Source organism: Osmerus eperlanus, chromosome 9, assembly GCF_963692335.1.
Source record: "Osmerus eperlanus chromosome 9, fOsmEpe2.1, whole genome shotgun sequence".
Lineage (NCBI taxonomy): Eukaryota > Metazoa > Chordata > Actinopteri > Osmeriformes > Osmeridae > Osmerus > Osmerus eperlanus.
The window spans coordinates 2,756,739-2,777,975 of record NC_085026.1 but is presented as its reverse complement, the minus strand read 5'-3'; the positions used below and the strand labels follow the sequence as shown (position 1 = coordinate 2,777,975).

The 21,237-nt window shown below is 46.2% G+C and overlaps 1 protein-coding gene across 1 annotated transcript; it reads right to left on the bottom strand.

Moving 5' to 3' along the window:
• Positions 1-16,708: 16,708 nt before the first annotated feature.
• mbip (MAP3K12 binding inhibitory protein 1) lies at positions 16,709-21,001 on the bottom strand. The gene is made up of 9 exons (XM_062470172.1): positions 20,818-21,001; positions 20,195-20,311; positions 19,796-20,023; positions 19,092-19,188; positions 18,584-18,649; positions 18,198-18,374; positions 17,959-18,056; positions 17,405-17,443; positions 16,709-17,258 (listed from the first exon to the last, which is right to left on the bottom strand). The coding sequence occupies exons 1-9, from the start codon at positions 20,965-20,967 to the stop codon at positions 17,151-17,153; spliced, it is 1,080 nt and encodes a 359-aa protein (XP_062326156.1). The 5' UTR covers positions 20,968-21,001; the 3' UTR covers positions 16,709-17,150.
• Between the last annotated feature and the right edge of the window lie 236 nt (positions 21,002-21,237).

Sequence of the window (21,237 nt, the reverse complement as noted above, 5' to 3'; positions counted from 1 at the left end):
TCTCTCCTTCTCTCTCTTTCCCCATCTCTCACGCTCCTTCTCTCTCTCTCTCTCTCCTCCTTTCTCTCTCCTTCTATCTCTCTTTCCCTGTCTCTCACTCTCCTCTTCTCTCTCTCCTTCTATCTCTCTCCTTCTCTCATCTCTCCTTCACTCTCTCCCACTCTCTCTCTCTCCTTCTCTCTCTGTCTCCTCTCTCTCCTTCTCTCTCTTTCTCTCTCCTCTCCCTCTCTTTCTCCTGTTCTCTCTCTCCTTCTCTCTCCTGTTACCAAGGTGCAGATGGATTCAGCCCTGATCTGAACCCTTTTCCTTTCACCTCTTTGTAATGGAAGATAGAAAAGAGGCCGGAAAGATTGTGTGTGTGGTGTGTGTGTGTGTATGCATGTGTGTCAGAGTGTGTCCATGCATACGAGTAAGTCTGTGTGTGTGTGAGGTGTGTGTGCGTACCTGTTTGTGTCCTTGTGTGTGTGTGTGCCCATGTGTGTGCGTGTGATGTGTGTATGCATACCTGTTTGTGTCCCTTCATGTGCGCATGTGTGTGTGTGAGTCCCGGGAAGGTAAAAGAGGGTACATGTCCACCCCGCTGACTCCACAGTTCCGGCAGGTTCTGTCACCTAAATCAGAGTGTGTAAATGTGAGGGTACGCTCTCTTGTGCCCACTGTTGACTCAGTACTCAGGCCAGAGAAGAGACTCAACTCTCTGCTAATGTACCTCAGCCATAACTCACCCTCCAGCTCTGCTCCACCAGCTGCCTCTCATTCTGCAGCCCAGGGAGGCAGGGAGGGAAAGGGAGGTCAGGGGGAGAGAGAGTGTGGAGGGGAAAGGGGGAGAGAGGAGAAGGAGAGAGAGGGCCAAAGGGGGGAGGGGAGGGGGAAAGAGAGTGAGGGAGGGGGAAAGAGAGGGAGGGGGAGAGAGAGGACGGGAGGGGGAGAAAGAGGGTGTTAGGGAAGGAAGGAAAGATGGAAGGCGGGAGGAAGGGAGATACGGGGGGAGAGAGAGGGAGAGAGAGAGAAGCAGAGGGCAGAGGAGGATGGAGGAGGGGAGGAGTCCACTCAACCTGAGGGTGTGATTTATGGAGCATGTGATTGGCTGGTATTCCTCCAGGTGAGTCGGCTGTTCAAAGGGCCTGGCCCCAGCTGCCATTACAGCACAGCCTTCTTTAAACAACTGATAGCAGCACAAAGGACCCAGGGAATACTTTCTGTGAGCGATACGAGCAAATAGTTGATGATGTTTACCCAAGATTACAAGGTCTCACCGCCAAAGGAGTCTGTCCTGGTGAGAGAGAAAAAGACTGAGAAGAGAATGGGAAAAAAAGAACAAAAGATGGGCCAATGAGAACTCTGGTCGTTTGGTCACTTTGTTGTTTGGTTGTTTGTCGGGTGTGCCAGAAGACTGCAGGAATGTTGTGTTTAGAAGTGGTCAATCATTTGCGTGGTCTGGGACCATAGCTAGCTGGAGCCATGACCAACAACACTCAGGACCTGGTTAGACTTCAGTTACAACGACAGTTCCACAGTTCCAGTACATCACCTTTTTTGAGTTTTTCTTTTTGGTCTTGCATTACAACAAGTAATAAGGACACAATCAGAAGGGAATACATAGATAATGCAATGAGCACTGACTGTAGTTATTAAGTATTATGTAACAAATTAACAATCACTTTTATTTTGTGTTCACATACAAATATTTAATGTGTTATGTTGACAATGTATATGCTTTCTGAAGTGCTGTTACATAGTCACAAAATATTCTGTTCCAGTGTGTGTGTAGTGTGTGTAGTGTAGGGGTGTTTGTGTGTGTCGTGTGTGTAGTGTTTTCTGTGTGCAGTGTGTGTAGTGTGTGTCGTGTGTGTGCTGTGTGTATGGTTGTGGTCTTTGTGTGTGGTGGTGTCTGTCTGTACTGTGCATACTGTAGTGTGTTTAGTGTCGTGTGTAGTGGTGACAGGTGCAATGTGTGTAGTATGGTAGCACGTGTAGAGCAGCAGTGTGTGTGTGTGTGTGTGTTCCCGCCGTGCAGTCCTCACTGTCGTCCATCCACCCACAGCCCCACTCCAGACTGGGAGCATTTGGAGAGTCCTGGGCCAGCAAGCACACGTGTAGAAGCATGCCGTGGTGATGTGGAGAGGTCGAGAGACTTGCCAATTAAATCTCACAAAGGTTACAAGAACCCTCGGCAGGCGAAGTGACTGTCAACACTTGAAGCATGGAGCATGCCTGATGCACAGTCCTCTCCATCACCTTCCACACTGCCTCCTGCCTTCAAGACCAACAAGCCCTTCATGAGGAGGACGGGGTAACGTAAAAAGGATTCATGAATTGTGTTTTAAATTCCCTTTTTCATTGACAGTTATTCATACTGAATAGAAGATTCCAGTATGGCTGTTGTGGTGTAAAAGAACAGGGAAGGGGGGTGAGGAAGTACCTGAGTGTGTGAGAGGGTGTCAGGGTGTGTGTATGTCAGGGGTGTGTGTGTGAGAGGGTGTCAGGGTGTGTGTGTATGTCAGGGGTGTGTGTGTGTGTCAGGGGTGTATGTGTGTGTCAGGGTGTGTTGGGGTGTGTCAGGGTGTGCGTGTGTGTCAGGGGTGTGTGTGTGTGGGTCGGGGTGTGTGTGTGTGTGTGTCAGGGTGTGTTGGGGTGTGTCAGGGTGTGTGTGTGTGTGTCAGGGGTGTGTGTGTGTGTGTCAGGGTGTGTGTGTCAGGGGTGTGTTGGGGTGTGTCACAGTGTGTCAGGGTGTGTTGGGGTGTGTTGGGGTGTATGTGTGTGTCAGGGTGTGTTGGTGTGTCAGGGTGTGTTGGTGTGTCAGGGTGTGTGTGTGTGTGTGTGTGTCAGGGTGTGTTGGGGTGTGTCAGGGTGTGTTGGGGTGTGTCACAGTGTGTGTGTGTAAACATGTGTGAGGGTGTGTGTTGGGGTGTGTCAGGATGTCTGTGTAGGTGTGTGAAGGGTGCGTGAAGGTGGGAGTGGGTGTGGGAGGGTGTTGAGGTGTGCCTCCTGACAACATCAGAGACAGAGATATATATATACATAGAGAGAGAGAGAGAGAGAGAGAGAGAGTCAAACAGGGATGAGCTGCCATTCAGCTGATGGATCCCCACAGAACTGCAGCTGATTCCAGCAGGAACGTGTAATTTTCTCATTTCCTCCACAAGCGCTCGGCCCTACACCAATTAGCAGGGGGCGCTGACCTCGCCTGCCTGTCGCCGATGCGCCTCGTGGCGGGCGCCAATCAGACACTCGCTCCGTTTCCCCGCCATCAAATCAAAGCTGCCATCCATAATTCATCCACCTGAGAGCGGAATGGGGGGGTTCATTATAAGCTCTCTCCAGTACTGAGAGTATGATTATAGATTAATTTGTACTCTTAGACTTTACTTCATAACAACTGGATGGGTTCTCTCTCTCTCTCTCTCTCTCTCTCTCTCTCTCTCTCTCTCTCTCTCTCCATCTCTGTTCCTCCCTCTCTCTCACTCACACGCACTTTCTCTCTCTCTATCTATCTATCTATCTCTCTCTCTGTTTCTTTCTCTTTCATTCTTTCTCTATCTATAAATATGTTTCTCTCTCTCAAAAAAGTTACAGTAACACAGCATAATTGGTTTGGGTTTTGTAGTGAGTTGACTGTTATTTGCACCTTTTTAACAGAGGTCTTACACTGGAGTTACCCTTGTGAATGAATCATCCTGCCTTGTTAAATGCCATTGAAAGAGGCCCTGACCCTTTAGACATGCTGTGAAGGAAATAAAAGGTTGAAATACTGATTGTTGCATATTAAAGTTGGATTAGAATGTCTTGAATTGTCTGTGCTAGAGTTGATGATTGTTGTACTCAGATTGTTTGAAGGAGTGAGCCAATGACAGGAGAGTCATGTTACAGCTGCATTTCTATCGCGATTGCGGATGGAACAATGACTTTTGAGAACTGTGTACTATAAGATGGTGTGTTGAAGGATATTCTTGGGAGTTCAGGGCCATCAGCTGGGTAGTGCTGGTGTCTACTGGATCTGTACGGCATTTGTCTTTGTGTTATTATGTTGCTGTCGTACTGTGTTAAACTCTCAAAGCTAAACTCCCAATGATCAATAAACTGTCCATGTTCAATAAATAATCATAATTTGATGTTACAAGCAAAAATGAACTTCCCATTTCATTCGTTTTTCTCGATTGGTTACACACATTTTCTGAAAGCATACCTCATACTCTCAGAACTAAACAACTGAAAAGCGTGGGTGGGCAGTGAACCAGTTACGAACCAGAGCAGCCCGGTGGAAACTTACGTTGTCCCAAATGACAACGTACCTGAGCTGCTCTGGGCCGTCTATCTGATCTGGTGGAATGAGTGTGTTGTGTAGGGTGTCCAGGAATGTGATCAGATGGGCAGTGTTGTAGGGGTCAAGGGTAGCATGGTGATGGATGACGCCGTTGTGGGTAATCGCTGCACACATTGTGATGTTCCCTCCGCGCTGGCCTGGGACTTCAACAATGGCACGCTGGCCGATGATATTCCTTCCCCTGCATCGTCTTTTTGTGAAGTTGAATCCAACCTCATCAATGAAGATGAACTGGTGCTCCACTGCAGCCACGTGTAGGTCAAGGACTGTCTGAAACACACATGACAATATCAGAAATAGACATGGAGTGGTCACTATTGTGAAGCACAATCATTATATTTACAATACTGAAATATGTATAATTTATACAGTGTTGAGAGTATGCAGCAATTGTGGGATTGTATATACAATCCTATAGGCTATAGGACTCACTTGCACATAGTTATATCGCAATTCTTTGACCCTTGCTGAATTGCGTTCAAATGGCACCCTGTAGACCTGCTTCATCCTTAGATTATTTCTGCGCAAGACACGGTCCAATGTTGATAAGCTTACCCTATCAATATTTTCAAATATCTCTGTTTCACTATTATTTTGCTTTGTATTTGGTGTAAAGTTATGGCATTGTCTTCTAGGACCATGTTTATGATTGCAGTTTCTTGTTCAGGAGACAGAAGACGTTCCCGACCACCTTGCGTTGGTAATCTTTCAGTTCTGCCCAACAAATAGTAAAATACTGTAAATACTGTGTAGGAATACAAAGTAGGAATACATTTCCCAAATACTTTACTTTTTACAGTCCTACAGAACAGCCCACAGGCAATACTGTACTACTGTACTCATTGAGTACTGTATTGATATGCAGTACTGCAATTTTCTAGTGAGATCTTACCTATTCTCATTTCGGAAAGTCCTGATGATGGATGCCACAGGAAACCTGCTCAGATTGGGCTGTACTCGTTGCCCAGCCTCCCTCATTGTTAGCCCATGGTTGACCTCGGATCTCATCGGAGATTACGGTCCTTGGCCTTCCTCGTCCTCGTCCTCGTCCTCCCCGTCCTTTTCCTCTTACTCTCACTCCTCTGGCTCTGCCTCTGTTTCCAATGTTGGCATCCATTGCTCCAAAACAGAGGATCTCACCTGTTGACCTTTTATGCTAAAGCTCTGATTGCTAATTGTAAAACTGTGTGACAGGTGTTTGCCCATGTGATGAGTCAGTGTGCATATTTGAATGGCAGTGTGGTCCATAACACATGCTTCTCTTCTGCTACGGTTGTATCAATAACACACTGCTGCCACAAGGATCGTTTACAGAGCAGTACCGTATATCACCATCAGGGGGTGGGGTCACACCAAAGTGTTCCCACCCACAACCTAAGCTATCCATCAACAAGCCTGTGGTTCTCACTCGTTTTGAAAACGATGGCACCATCCACTGTCACAAACCTTGACAGAACTAAGCTGAACCCAGCGGATGCGAAAACAAATCCATGAAGTCCCTTTATTGAGCGTTCCATGGTGTGTAATGGCCTCTCCTGGCAAGAACATTGATTTGTGTTCAGGCAGCCCGTGGGCCTTTTGATGTATGCATGTACAGCCCTGTATTGTGAACAGGAGTGTATGTACATGTGCCTGTAAGGGTGTGTGTGGGAGAGAGGAAAGAGGTCGCAGGGGGCGGGGGGGAGGAAATAAAGAGAGAGAGAGACAGAGATAGAGAGAGAGAGAGAGAGAGAGAGAGAGAGAGAGAGAGAGAGAGAGAGAGAGAGAGAGAGAGAGAGAGAGAGGGGTGTGTAAGAGAGGCAAAGGAGGGAGAGAGGGAGAGGGTTGTGTGTAGGAGAGAGTAGGAGCGTGTCTGTGTGTCTGTGCATTTGTGAGTCTGTACACAGGAGTGTGCATGTGTGTGTGCACGTGTGTCTGTGTCTGTGTGTGCGTGTCTGTGTGTGCGTGTCTGTGCATGTGTCTGTGTGCATATGAGTGTGTGTGGATGCATATGTGTGCGTGTGTGTGTGTGTGGAGTATGCACATGTCTCTCTTGGTCTGTGCACCCTACCAGGCAGCTCTTGGTCTCCTCCTTTCAGAGCTCAGCAACCTTCCATTCTGTGTGAGTAATCAGAGCTGTGGCTCCAGCCAAGCCTCTCGTCGTTCAGATGCTCAAGAGCTGCTTTAATTAACCATCATACCACAGATGGGATCGATTTTTACCCTGCCCACCCCCCCCTCCCTCATCTCTTTCTCTCTCTTTTTCTCTCCGCTCACTTACTCTTTCTTATTCTCTCTCTCTCTCTCTCTCTCTCTCTCTCTCTCTCTCTCTCTCTCTCTCTCTCTCTCCTTCTCCCCCCTCCCTACCTCTCTCCCCCCACTCTCTCTCTCCTTCTCCTTCTCTCTCTCTCTCTCTCTCTCTCTCTCGCAGTCTCCCTCTCAGCAGCATCTTTCCTGCACCCCTCTCTCCCATACACAAGCCCCATAATTGCACTGGAACAGTGCCAGGCAGTCCTAGCCAGACGCCAGGCCCATCCTCTCTCTTCTGTTCTTCTCCTCAGCCTCTGGCCTCACCTGCTCAATACCTTATTAGTGTCAGGATCTGTGGAGAGCCATTCGGATTAACCAAAGAGATGTGAGATTGATTTCTGCCCCTGCAGATGAAATTGAAGTTTTTGTCTGTGTATTGTGAGTGTGTGTGTGTGTGTTTGTAAGGGGAAGTGAATCTGATTTTACTGAAAGAAGGGACAGGAGTGATGCATATGTGTGCACATGCATGCCCTACATGCTTGTGTGTGTGTGTCTATGTTCTGGAGTGCTTGTATATACAAGGGGTTTTTGACATGAGGGTTTACTAATTATCCATCTGAAGGCCCTCTCAAGCCTCTGCCTCTCTCAAAACAAATGAACCCTTTTTATGTGCACGTATGTTCACATGCAGAAGCACTCTCTGGTCTGTGCTGCGGCAGGGCGGCAGGGCGGCAGGGCGGCAGGGCGGCAGGGCGGCAGGGCGGCAGGGCGGCAGGGCGGCAGGGCGGCAGGGCGGCAGGGCGGCAGGGCGGCGCTGTGCCCAAACAACCCTCTAGTGATTATTCATGGAGCTTTCACGGCTCCGGCACGACTAGATGTCAACGAGTTTCCCCAGCCTCTGACAGAGATTACCAGCTCTTTCAGAGGTAGGTGGATCTGTTAGGGAGCAGGGGTGATGGGATGAGGGGAGGGGGGCAGTTTCTCGATCTCACCCTTTTTCTTTCTTCCCCCCTCTCTCCCTCACCCCCCCTCTCTCCATTTCTCGTATTCCCCGTCTCTCTCTCTCTCTCTCTCTCTCTCTCCTTCAGGCAGTTTCTCTAACTCCCTTTCTCCCGGTCCCTCCTTTGCTCCCTCTCCCTCTCCCTCTCCCTCTGCCACTCCCTCTCTTCTCCCTCTCTTCAGGATTGGGTAGTAATCACAGGCCTTGGCCCGCCCTGCACATCTTCAGTGGTGTCAGCTGGCCTCTGCTCTGTTTGCTAATAGTAGGGGGTCAGGCCTCTCTCACAAAGAGCTGCGTTTGATCCGCAGGTAGAGGCCGCCCAGGGGGAGAAGCGACGCAATACGAACTGAATACAAACAGCATGACCTGCAAAAGGGGCCATTTATTTTTATGCAAGGTTTTTGTCTATAACCCTGAGTCATTCTGATATTGTATGTGTTGACATTACAGACTGCATTTCTGCAGTTATAGGAATTACTCCTTTAGGGTTTTTTGGGGTACTGTAGCTAACCAAAAAGCAGACCAATTATCAAAGTATCGTTAATAATGAATTCAGTTCTATTCATTTTCAGTAATGGGAGATGGACATTTAAAATACCCTCGAAAAACAACCCCTGTTGGTAACACTTTATAATAAGTCAACGCTTTTTGGCATTTACAAAGTGTTAACTAATAGTTAATCCTTTATAAAACATTTTGAAACATTAACAATACATTATTAAATAGTTAATAAGCTTATTATTAAACACTATGTTGATCATTAATAAACACTGTTAAAAATTATGTATTTTATTCATAATACAATTCATAAGGTGTTTGATAACTGCATTATCATACTTTATAGACAGCTTGTTAATATAGTTGCAAACCAGTAGTTTAAAAGGTGTTAATGGTACATGAGCTGGTATAGAAAGCATTAGCAAATGGTGAACAAACCATTTACATTACCTTTATAAAGCATGAGTAAATAACTAACAACATATTTACTTATGTCTTTAATTAATGTATGCCAAGTCGAATACAGGATGTACACTATGCTTTGCAGATATCTTAACAACTATTTTATAAAGACTTACTAATGATGCAACTTCTGATTAGTAATGCAAGTTATAAAGCATTTACTAACTGTTAGTTAAGGCTTTTGCGTGACCTAATCTAAAGTGTGAACTATTTATGCCTTATTAAGCATTTATAGAAAGACTATAGGCCTATAGATGTTGTGTTTTTGTTTTTTTAGAAGAAATAGCTGTTAATTTATTTACCTGGGTAATAAAATAGTATTTTATTTCCATTAAGAAGCAATACAGTAGAATTGGTATAAAAGGTGGTTACCCAAAGCTGTATTTTATTTTCAAAAAATGGCTGTAATAAACTGCAAATGTTTAGCTAGCTACTCCTCGACAGGTCTGCAAACGCCTTTGAAAGCAGATTTGTTAAAACGTTTGTTAACCGAGACCGTAGGTCGAGGGTTACAAACAAACAAATCGTTTTAACAAATTGAGGCGACAAAGCGTTTCCTGACCTGTCGACGAGTAAACATTTGGTTTCTTATATACTAACGCTACAACAATATGTGGGAAGATCCCAAATCAAACACTGCGAATCTGGAGCAGACGCCATCTTGTCAGAGCAATCAGCTGCACTTGTACTGGTGACGTCACTACATCTCCAAGGCAACATATCAACAACTCTTTTGAGAACGTCTTCTGATCCAATAAGAACAGCATATTGGTTCAATTGCAACAACAGTACGAGCGTTCTACCCATTAGCGTGGCTAATGGGTAGTCATGCCAGCCGCGTATTAAGTCTTTATATTCTATGCGCGTATTGACCTGCGGTCTGATAACGCTACGTATTCTTATTGCCCTCCGCTGATGTCATCTTCAAAATGAGCGAGATCGAGGAGTTTTACTATCCAGATGACAATGAAGACATCAACAGCGACGAGGAAATTCTTAACTTCCTAAAAGAGCAGAAAAGCGTGAACACAGAGATATAAACGACAACCGCTACAGTAGGCAGATTGCTAGGTTTGGTTGCTCAGATTTCAGATTGGTTGCTAGGTACAGTACTGTAGGTGCTAACACCTGAAACACACCGTGTGAAGACTTGAGTAGAGCTGAACAAAACGACGGTTTTAAATGAAAAGAGCTAAAAATGCCATATAATAAACAACTTACTAACCTCGACCGTTCGGTCATGCCGGGAAATATCAAACTGAGGTTATAACGTATCGACCGCTGTCACTCTCGGCTAGTAGAGCTAACTAAGTACTGTAGTTAGTAAGACACATGCCTGTCATTACTTCAATAAAATAGTAATTTTGTGTATCACATTGTGTTGTGTCTGTTTCCTTTTGAGAAACCTATGTTCAGCCTTTGTGAATGTGAGGTTCGAGAATGGACAAGAATACCTTAATAAATAACTTATAAATGTTTAATAAGGCATAGATAGTTCACACTTTAGATTAGGTCACGCAAAAGCCTTAACTAACAGTTAGTAAATGCTTTATAACTTGCATTACTAATCACAAGTTGCATCATTAGTAAGTGTTTATAAAATAGTTGTTATGATACCTTTGTGAATGTGAGGTTTGAGAATGGACAAGAACACCTTAATAAATAACACAAAAGCCTTAACTAACAGTTAGTAAATGCTTTATAACTTGCATTACTAATCACAAGTTGCATCATTAGTAAGTGTTTATAAAATAGTTGTTAAGACATCTGCTAAGTATTAGTGTACATCATGTATTCGACTTGGCATACATTAATTAAAGACATAAGTAAATATGTTGTTAGTTATTTACTCATGCTTTGTAAAGGTAATGTAAATGGTTTGTTCACCATTTGCTAATGCTTTCTATACCAGCTCATGTACCATTAACAGATTATAAACTACAGGTTTGCAACTATATTAACAAGCTGTCTATAAAGTATGGTAATGCAGTTATCAAACACCTTATGAATTGTATTATGAATCAAATCCATAATGTTTAACAGTGTTTATTAATGATTAACATAGCATTTAATAATAAGCTTATTAACTATTTAATAATGTATTGTTAATGTTTCAAAATGTTTTATAAAGGATTAACTATGGGAGTCAGATGGCTGAGCGGTGAGGGAGTTGGGCTAGTAATCTGAAGGTTGCCAGTTCGATTCCCAGCCGTGCCAAATTACGTTGTGTCCTTGGGCAAGTCACTTCACCCTACTTGCCTCGGGGGAATGTCCCTGTACTTACTGTAAGTCGCTCTGGATAAGAGCGTCTGCTAAATGTAACTAACTATTAGTTAACACTTTGTAAATGCCAAAAAGCGTTGACTTATTATAAAGTGTTACCCTACTGTTAAATATATTTATATACATGTGAATGGATAGTGTATAATGTTCATTCAAATCACCAATCCAGCATCAGTGTAGACAACCTTTTGAGGTGCTAAAAGAAACTAAGATCTAAGTGCCTGGTTGAGTGATGACAGGTGCATTAGCAATGTACAGCTGGCAGTGTGTGTGTCCCAGTGCGTGTCTTCATGTCTGTGTCTATAGGGGTGGCGTAGAGGTTGTTGAGAGGTTGTGTACATGTTGAGTTGAGGTTGTGTAGGGGTCGTGTTGAGGTTGTATAAGGGCTTTGTAGAAATTGTATAGAGGTTGCACAGGGGACGTGTAGAGATTATGTCAAAGTTATGTAGGAGATGTGTAGGTGTTGTGAAGGTGTTGTATAGGGTTGTATTGGGGTTGTGTGGGGGTTGCGTAGAGGTTGTGTAGGTGGTGTATAGGTGGTGTATAGGTTGTCTATGGGATGTGCTGCATTGTATTGGTCCCAGGGCCCAGCTGCTGATGTGGAGAAGACGAGCCAGACCTCATTGTGGTGTTATTTCCTCCTCTCCGTGGAGATGGAGTGTTTTTGTGGGAGCGAGGGCCACTGTGATTGCCTCTTCTCCACTGGTGTCAGCCCAGGATAATGTCATGGCCGCCCCCCAGGAGCAAAACAGGATCAACACAATCCAATTTCTTTTTCTAGACCAAAATGGAATAATTTGACACAGGCAACCCCAGGCCACCAGGCAGGCAGGGTATCCAGGAAGACTAAGCACGCTCAGAAAACAGCCATTATGAGGGAGATTGGGGAGAGAGGTGTGCCACCTCTCCCCCCTCACCAACACCAGTCACCACCCAGGTGAAATCTTAATGAACGCAGGACACCCCAGACAGGCAGGGAGGGGAGGGGGGGGGGGCCATGCAATCTTCCAAAACTGAGAGAAAGAAATATAGAGGAAAAACACTGAAACGCATAAAAGACACACACGCTCGGGGGTTACGTTCAGATGAACACACCAGCGGTCGGCCCCTGGGTGTCAGGAAACAGGAGCTGTCTCCTCCATACCTTCACAACATGCCCGCATTTCCATCCATAGTGGCTCCACACGCCAGCAGAGCTGGGGGTTTTACAGCGCCGGACTCTTTAGAGCTCTAATGACACTTCAGCCAAGTGTGCCGGCCGGCTGTCGTGTGAGCTGGGGAGGTTTACGGACTGAGAGCATCTTGTCTTGAGGGACGGAGGACTGAGAGCATCTTGTCTAGAGGGACGCCGAGGACTAAGAGTGATTGGAGTACTGGGATGTGACTCCATATTCTTGGGTGTGGATATTTAAGATTGGCACCTCCCTCTCCCTCGCTGAGCTGACCACAGCGTAGCACACCCACTCCTTATTAGACACCAAACTGTGTGAGAGAGGGAGGGAGAGAGAAAGAAAAAGAGAGCAATAGAGAGAGTTAGAGAGAAAGACAGAGAGTGAAAGAGAGAGAGAGAGAAAGAGAGAGAAAGGAGAAGGAGAGAGAAGAGAGAGAATCAGAGTGCTCTCATCTTGATGTCTCAGTGTGAGAAGGTTGCAGTAGGTTGAGTGTATGGGGAGGTATACAGAATAGAACCACTCTGACACTACTACAGCTACTGATATCCATCTGTACAATTTCAGATCATTTGCCGTTAGAGTATACACTTCTACAGGGCCCCTTCCACACCCTTGGAGAGTGTCCACACAAACCCTATGACCACCAAAACGAGCGACCATGTGAACATGTTTTCTCATCGGTCTGTACTGGCGTGGTCTGGGTGGTTCGGGATGCGTGTGTGTTTGGGATGGGGGGGTGGGTATGCACAGCCATCATTCAGTCAGCCGGGTCTGAACCAGCCTGTCAAACAGTCAGCAGGGTCTGAACCAGCCTGCCAAACAGTCAGCAGGGTCTGAACTCTGAACTGAGTACAGGCACACAGCATACTTGTACAGTACATTATGTGTTACAATGTGAGGGCAGAGAGAGAGAGAGAGAGAGAGAGAGAGAGAGAGAGAGAGGGGGGTGTGTAAGAGAGGCAAAGGAGGGAGAGAGAGAGAGAGAGAGAGAGAGGGGGGTGTGTAAGAGAGGCAAAGGAGGGAGAGAGAGAGAGAGAGAAAGAGAGAGAGAGAGAGAGAGAGAGAGAGAGAGAGAGAGAGAGAGAGAGAGAGAGAGAGAGAGAGAGAGAGAGAGGTGAAGGAGATGGAGAGACCTGTGAGAGAGTTGTCCAGCAGGGGGTACAGGGTAGGGGTAGGAGGAGGTTGGGTTGGGGGGTTGGGGGGCTAAGTGTCTCATCAGCATCCAGCTCAGGTGCAAGGCCCACGCTCTAACTATGCCCTGACTTGATTGTAATTGCCTGAATTCGGCTCCCGCTGCTCCAGCCTGGCAATATCACAGGCACATTTAACTCCAGAGAGGCTGGAGACGGCTGCAGGGCTGGGGCCTGGGAGAGCAGCTGCCTGCCTGCCTGTCTGTCTGTCAGTCTACCTGTCTCTCTCTCTCTCTCTCTCTCTCAGTATGCCTGCTTGTGTGTGTCTGACTGCCTGCTTGTCTATCGGTCTATCTCCCTACCTGCCTGTCTGACTGCTTGCTTGCCTGCATGTCTGACTGCCTTATTGTCTGTCACTTTGCCTACCAGTCCGCCCATCTACCTTCCTGTCTACCTGCAAGTCTGCCTGTCTACTAACCTGTCGACCTGTCTGTCTGTCTACCAACCTGTCTAACTGCCTGTCTGACTGCTTGCTTGCCTGCATGTCTGACTGCCTTATTGTCTGTCACTTTACCTACCAGTCCGCCTATCTACCTTCCTGTCTACCTGCAAGTCTGCCTGTCTACCAACCTACCAACCTGTCTGTCTGTCTACCAACCTGTCTGTCTGTCTGCTCTCCAGAGTCCCGAGGCCCCAGCACCTCTCAGCCAGAGCTAGTGAATGAAAAACGACACGCTGGTAAATGATGGTTTGGGTTTTCCTGAGGAATACAGCAGCACCGTCCGTTATGTTTTCATGTGGAGGATGTAAAAGACAAACAAATCTCTTTGCCAGTTGCTTGTTGACCACTGCTAAAGGGGGTCGATGTTGAATTGAAAACACTTCTTTTTATTGATGCTGGTTGTGTTTGATGTGTTTGCAAGGCGTGTGCATTTACTGTAGCAGAAGCAACATCCATGAAAATCATAGTCCAACTGTATTCATTCTGATAGCTGCTTAGGGAGGGAAATGGTCCAATTTCAATTCAAAAAAAGAACAAATGTAATCTCCAAAGACTCGCAGGGGTTGGTGGCTCTGAAAGTAATTGACTGAACACTGTGGGTTTTTCTATCAAAGAAAGATAATTCCAGTGGGTCCGTGCCTTTTAAAATAACTGTAGCCTGTACTTATGGAATAAACAAGAGAATCTCCATTTGAATGTGAGCCTGAGCTATGGTAATCTGGGTCTTTTAGAAGCGTTTGTACATGACAGCTACGATTATATGACTCTCTCATGCTCAGGAGACCCCCCCCCCCCCCCCAGCTTCACACACAACGCTGTTGGAAAAGAATAGAATCGCAGAACCCGTGAGCCGAACGCGGAACCCGCTCTGCAGTCCGTCCATCCCTAGCGACACGGCTACAGAACGTGCAGGGTGCGAGTGTGTGTTAGACCCCACAAGCCTCTGCACCCGGTGATAACAGCCGTGCCAGTAATGAAAACCAGACTGCCAACAGGTGGTCGCTTAAAGACCCCCAGCAATAGCACTCAGGCCAGACGGAGAAAGAGGAAGAAGAAAAAAACAAAAAAAACACTGCCATGGCAAAATGTGTCAGAATCTAATGTTCTGCAGAGAGAAAAGACTGTTTTCTGTCCTTTGTGAGAGATCCAACCTTGTTCCTTATTGTTCCAGACACAAACGAGCAACAGTCTTTTTTGACACAGAGCTCCCAGGGATAAAGCCTGGAGCTGACGAGTCACATGAGAGAAAAAGGGGGTGGGGGGGGGGGGTGAAGCCCATTAAGAGTTTGGGAGTTATGAATGGATATGAATCTCTTTCTGCCCACCTCCGCCCCCCCCCCCCCACCTCCTTACTGACGATGAAGGGTAGGGAGGGGGGGTTGTCCAGGAAGGAAAACTGTTATTTTCCCCAAAGATTCCAAAGACCAGGAGTAGAGAGATTGACAGGCTGGCAGTATAGTCAGTGAGAGGGGCCTCTCTGTGGTTCTGAAAAGGCACAGAGGGTCCACCCAAATGCAGTAATCATTATTACTGACACTTGTGTTGACATGTTGACTTTGTAATCTCGGAACTAAAAGTGTAGTGTCCGATGTGGGTTTGAAAAGAAACACATTTGCCTTGGGGTTTTGACTGAGAAAAAAACCCCAGTGCATTTGAAAACTGTGGTTTAACTAGTTTTTTTCCGTCGGTTCTCTGAGACAGGATCCTGTCTGGAGGGGTTGAGGTAGGATCTAAGTTAACTTAGTAACCAAAGCATTTCAACCGCTCTTTCCTTTCTCTATCTCTAGCATTCAAAAAGAGAGATGAGTCTGTTATCCACAGATCTGCCCAAGGGTTAACAGCCGGCAGTGAGAGTAATGTCATTGTATTCATGCACAAAAACAGACAGGATCAAGATAATGAGATATTCAGTGAGCTGTACTTCATTTGCCCATTAGTGTGCCTGCTCAACTCAACAGGCCCGCCATGGGTGGACCTGGACTGGACATACCTCCAAATACAGCCTCTTTTGTCCACACCCATAATCCATTTGTTACACTCCAACCAATTTGTTCTCATTAACCCATATAAGGGACCTGTGTCTGAGACAAAGGCTCTGGGGGAACAATACCCAACCCCCCCTGCTCACATTGTCCCCACACTCAAGTGGCCCCTCTTAGAGCGCTGTGGGCCCAGGGCCGAGGAGACAGAACTCTGGGAGAGGCTGCCAGGGAGAGAGCTGAGCGAGCCAGGTTCACCTGAAAAGAGACCACCACCCCCCCTCCCCCCCCCGGGGCTCTACCAGGAGAATGGATTATTATCTACCCCCAGAAAAGGCACAATGCCAGCGTTTCTCGTTTTGTGTTCCAGGTCACTCCATCAATCAGTTCAGCTGAGGCGCCATTCACAGTTGAGACGTGACATTCTAGAACTTGCGCGAGTCAGGAGCAAGTGTGCTACGCTAATATGAATTTCATGACCAGTACAATTTTTGAATTGTATCAATACGATTTAAGGTATAATATCACCTGTCAAGGTGGGGAGGGGTTGGGAGGGTTAACCTACGATTCACGTCACCAGACAGAGCAATCTGCCGCTGGCGTGTTTGGGCTCCATGTGTTTTCGACACAGCGTTTCAGTAATCAGGTCATTTGTTCTAATGACAGCCATCAGGGGGATCATCCTCACTCAGCAGCCTGGCAGACGAATCAACTGCACCTTCGCACAAACCAATTACTCACACAGTTCAATAACCCGTTCATATACACAGGAGATGGTATACAAACTCACATGGCATAGGCCAACGCTGACATCACTAACAATGCACCGAGCCATACCACAACAGTCTCATTTCAAACCAGCAGAATTGCCATCCATTACTCTGAAGCGTGCTTTGACATTTCACCTGGTGTGGAATAGAATGCTGCATGCTCATGTTCACACTGAGCTCTTAGGGTCTGTTCAAAAACAGGTTGGATTGCTGATAGATATTTCTAGTTCATGAAAACTCTTTACATCTAGCATGAATTACATAACTTCAAAGTTTAATTAATTGCCATCAAATTCACAGCGTGACTAATACTGTTCATGTACAATGTGTGATTAGAGCCATTAATCAGTCCCCTTCAAGAAGTTTGAAAAAAATATTTATTTACAAAACCAACCCTATTCCTCTTCACAATGAAATATGTGGAGAATGATAGGGGAAAAAATACGTTTATCTGCAAATGAATATAATCAAACAGGCTAATGTTGAAATGTTCCTCATAGGTTTACAGATGTTACAGTACTGACAGACGTCATGGATGTTCTACCATGATGAGAGTGTGTGTGCGTGTTTGTGTGTGTGTGAAAAAAAGAGGAGGCTGAGAATGAACGGCAGAGAAAAATAGAGAGGCAGAGAGAGGGGCAGTGAGAGAAAGGCAAAGAGAAAGAGAGGCAGAGAGAAAGAGAGGCAGAGAGAAAGAGAGGCAGAGAGAGAGAGGCAGAGAGAAAGAGAGGCAGAGAGAAAGAGGCAGAGAGAAAGGCAGAGAGGCAGAGAGAAAGAGACAGAGAGACGGCGAGTGATGGATCAGAGAGAACATTCAGTTCCATATCCTGGTCCAAACTCAGTCACTCTCTTCAGTAATGCCGCCTTCACCGCACTGATTTTCCCCTCCAACTCAGACAGACTGCAGGCCTGAAAACACACACACACAAAGGTGTGAACACATGCGCACGCACACACACACCTCCAGCAAACCTAAACTTTTCTAGGCACTGCCCAACCAATCGTGTCATTTACACAACATTTGAAGTGACAGAAGTTAAAGAAGCCAAACGCACCTGAGTGGACCCCATCTTTGGTCGCTTGTGAAGGTAACTCTGAAAGTATGGAGAGCAGAGGAGGTCATGTCAAACCAATGTTCCTGTCGACAACGGCAGAGCTACTTGTCCTTCTGCCTCTGAGCTATTCCACAAAAGTTAACGCACAAAGTCTGTTTACTGATTAAGACAGAGCAAGGTCAAGAGTAGTAAGGTCGAACTGTAGGTTGGCCAGCGCTTTTTGTGAAAACACAAACCCGTGTAGGACCCAGAGACAGCCTTTGTCTACCCAGCTAACCCGCTAACAGCACATAAACCGTGGCCCTGGAGTATAATGGAGGATAGGTATGGCTCAGTGGTAGAGCATTTAACTGGAAAAACAAGAGGTTCCAGGGTCTAATCCCCCACCCTACTATCAGTCTGGATGAAATGGTCTGCAGCACAAATACATTATGATAATAATGTTTGAATCCATTTCAACTTCAAAATACCAATGCCAAACTCACGTTGGACTGGAAATACTCGGGAGAGAGGCCCTCCAGCTCCCAACTTCAAAATACCAATGCCAAACTCACGTTGGACTGGAAATACTCGGGAGAGAGGCCCTCCAGCTCCAGGATCCGATCCTCCAGCTTCTTCAGCCGCAGGTAAACACTGAGGGGAACTGGACCCTCTGGGAAGCAAAACAAAAGAATAATGAAATGCCATGAAGAGCAGTGATATCACATGAGCAGGTAAGCGACGTGCTGTGGTTGCAGGTTCTTCAGAGGGAACCGTGTTCTCTGCAGGCTTGCCTGCTCCAGCTGGTCCTCACCTGTCGGGAGCTTGAGATGGGTCTCGATGTTGTGGAGGCGTTCCTCGATGGCCGAGTTCCCACAGGTTCTGACTGGCAGGCCCATCTCAGGCCCCACGGACCCTACTTGGCCTCCCTGGCTCTGCCCTCCTCCACCTCCTCGAGTCTGCGGCCCATAGGTGTTCACCACACGGGTGACTGCAACAACATGGGCGACACCGACGACCCAGGGCCTCAGGACATCAGTCGATCAAAGTCATTAATCAAACTGTCGATGTCGTGAAGACTTTCGTCTGACGTTTGTGTCGAGTTTGAAAGTGTTGAGGGAAATACAAAAACAGGAACTCTGTCGAAACTGCAAAGTTGGGAAGGCTGTGAAGTGACAGTCGAGCAAACAGGGACCTTACCTTTCACATGGCTCTTAAAGCCAGGGTAGGGTGTGAACACAGCTTCAGTCCGCGCGCAACTGTTCTCTTTGGCACAGGAAAAAGATGATCGATAAACAAAAGAACAGAAAATCGGAAATCCACGACTCTCACCTGCATCTCATCTCACCTGCATCAGCCAAGTAACCCGAGATGAATTAATGCAGCCGAGATTTATTTTAATAGGTGCAAAGAGCTTTTAACAAGCCTCTCTAGTGAGGGTGACCTAATTTCTACTACGGTGCTTCTCGAGTCTTGTTTTGGAGTACAAGACTTCTCCCCTTCGTTCCTCTGGAGGGTTTCTGGACAAAGCTAGTCCTATTTTTGAGACGGAGTGCGTTAGCTACTTGAGCCTCCTCTCTCTCTGCAGATCAGCCTGACCTCTCGCCTGAGGAAATCAGCACTCTCCCAAACATTGGCAATCTGTGTGCCGGCAGACCCCCCCCCCCCCCCCTCCACCCCAAACCCCCACCCCACTCTCCGTCCTCACCCTGATTGCAGTCGATCACGTTGCAGAACTCCCGCACATTGTTTTCATTGATCTCCAGCTGCTTGCGCTCCATAAATGCAGATATCCTCCTGTCAATCTGTGGCGGGGAGGTCAGGAGTGGCCATTTCGGGGGAGAGATGAGATATTCCAGATTTAGAAGCTATTGATAGAAATCAATCCCCCTGTCCCCTTTTCGCATTCCTTCTGACAATGAGCAAGGGTTGGTACAGGGAAACACCGTGATTCTCATCTTAGCATGCAAAATTGTTCCCAACTGCCCTCCCTCCACCCCTCCAAAAAAAAAAGTGGAATCGCTTGCCATTTGAGAAAAGGAAAAAAAGGACAAAGTACAAACACAGTTTATTTGGCTGCTAAAATAAATATACAACTAAATGCGTGCCCTCTTGTTCTACATTCACATGCAATCTCTGACAGTAATGAGCATCCTCTTCATTGTCCATCAAGGACCTGGTCCTCAGTCACAACCCTCCGGAACCATGGCCAGCTCTCCCTGGCTCCAGCCCAGGGAAGGACTCCTTATTTTGCGCTCAACTGGGTTATCAGGCATTTGAGTCATTACGTCTCTTCCAGTAGCCTACTTAGGTAGACAATTACTTATGATTATTAATTTGCTGAGCGGCCAGTTAAGATATTGTGAGAGGCTCCTACCAGGAGAGTTGTCTGCTCTGCTCACAGAAACTCACCTCGCTTTTACTGGCTTTGATCTGAACCGTGAGGTCATCATCCTGCGACTTGCCTTCCCCGTCCCCTTCTGTCATATCTCCAGGGCCTCGGGGTGGGATGTTCTCAGAGCCCGGGACCTCGTCCTCCACCGGTGCTCTGGCGGCAGACATGTCAACGCCGCGTGCAACGGTCGCAGGCGAGGGCCAGGCCTCGCCCACCACCTGAGGCTTCAGGCTCTCTGACACGGCCTGAGGGATGGACAGCACGTTGACGTGGTGAATATGGTGAATCGGGAATCTCATACCCCCCGAAACACACACACACACACACACACAGGGAATGAGGTAGGGCAAAAGTAGAATTATGCAGGACTAAATGTTTATTTATCGAGGCTAGTCTATATAATCCAAAAAATGTACCTGTAGTTTTGAAATGTGCCGCTGTAGACAGTTGTACACGTGAGCAGGTTGACTGGAAGGCACATCCAGTGCGTTTACGCTGACATTGATCTTGAGAACAGCTTCACTTAATTTAAGCTGAATAAGAATTTTAAAAATACCAAACAAAAAACAGAAACCAATTTTGACAAACTCGTACCATACTGTATTAACTTAAGCCAAAGACAAAGACCCAGCGGGTTGCCTGAAGACGTCAAAACGTTTTCTCATTAGAGGATGATAAAATATACTTTGTTTCATTAGTTAATGACTCGGGATTAAATTAACTATCCATAACTAAATATGCCCAATTTATTCGCCGGTATGTTCCAAGCTAGTTAGTAAACAAGAAGGAGGAGCTATAATGCAACAAAAGGGCGATGCAACGATAACATTCTTGCTAGGCTAGCTAACTTCAATTCAGAAATAATAGATGCTACTAAATAACAATAGGCGACATCGCACAAACACACTAAAACACAAGTTACATTATAGCTTAGGTTCATTCGTACATAATATTATTACAAATCGCTGTCTGAGACCGTGAGCCATAATAGTATGATAAATCCTGCAGCACTCAGCTAAGTAGAAGATTATCAACCAACCTCGCTCCCGAAATGTGAAAGCACATTCAAAATTGTGGAGATACATTCTCTGTAGGTAGATATCTCACTGATGGAAGACATAGCTAAGACGTTTTCCACGGGTTTATCACACATTTTGTTCCATTCGAGCTGCTTCTTTCTATCCGCCATTGCGTTTCCGCATGCATACCATAGTGCCGTCTGATTGGTTAAACGTGGATTTATTTCCCTCCAATACAGGAAATGAACTGGGAGGTTTAGGCAGGTTGCCTGATCCCCGTTTCTGACGTGAGGATACAAAAAAGTGTTACAATAAACTCAATGAAGAAGCCAACGTGGGTATTTTATTTGAGTAAGAATGTCACAATGTGATAATGAAAGATAAATGCATTCATACCAATCATTTGAAGCCATCATTTCAACAGAACAGAGCAGGGAATG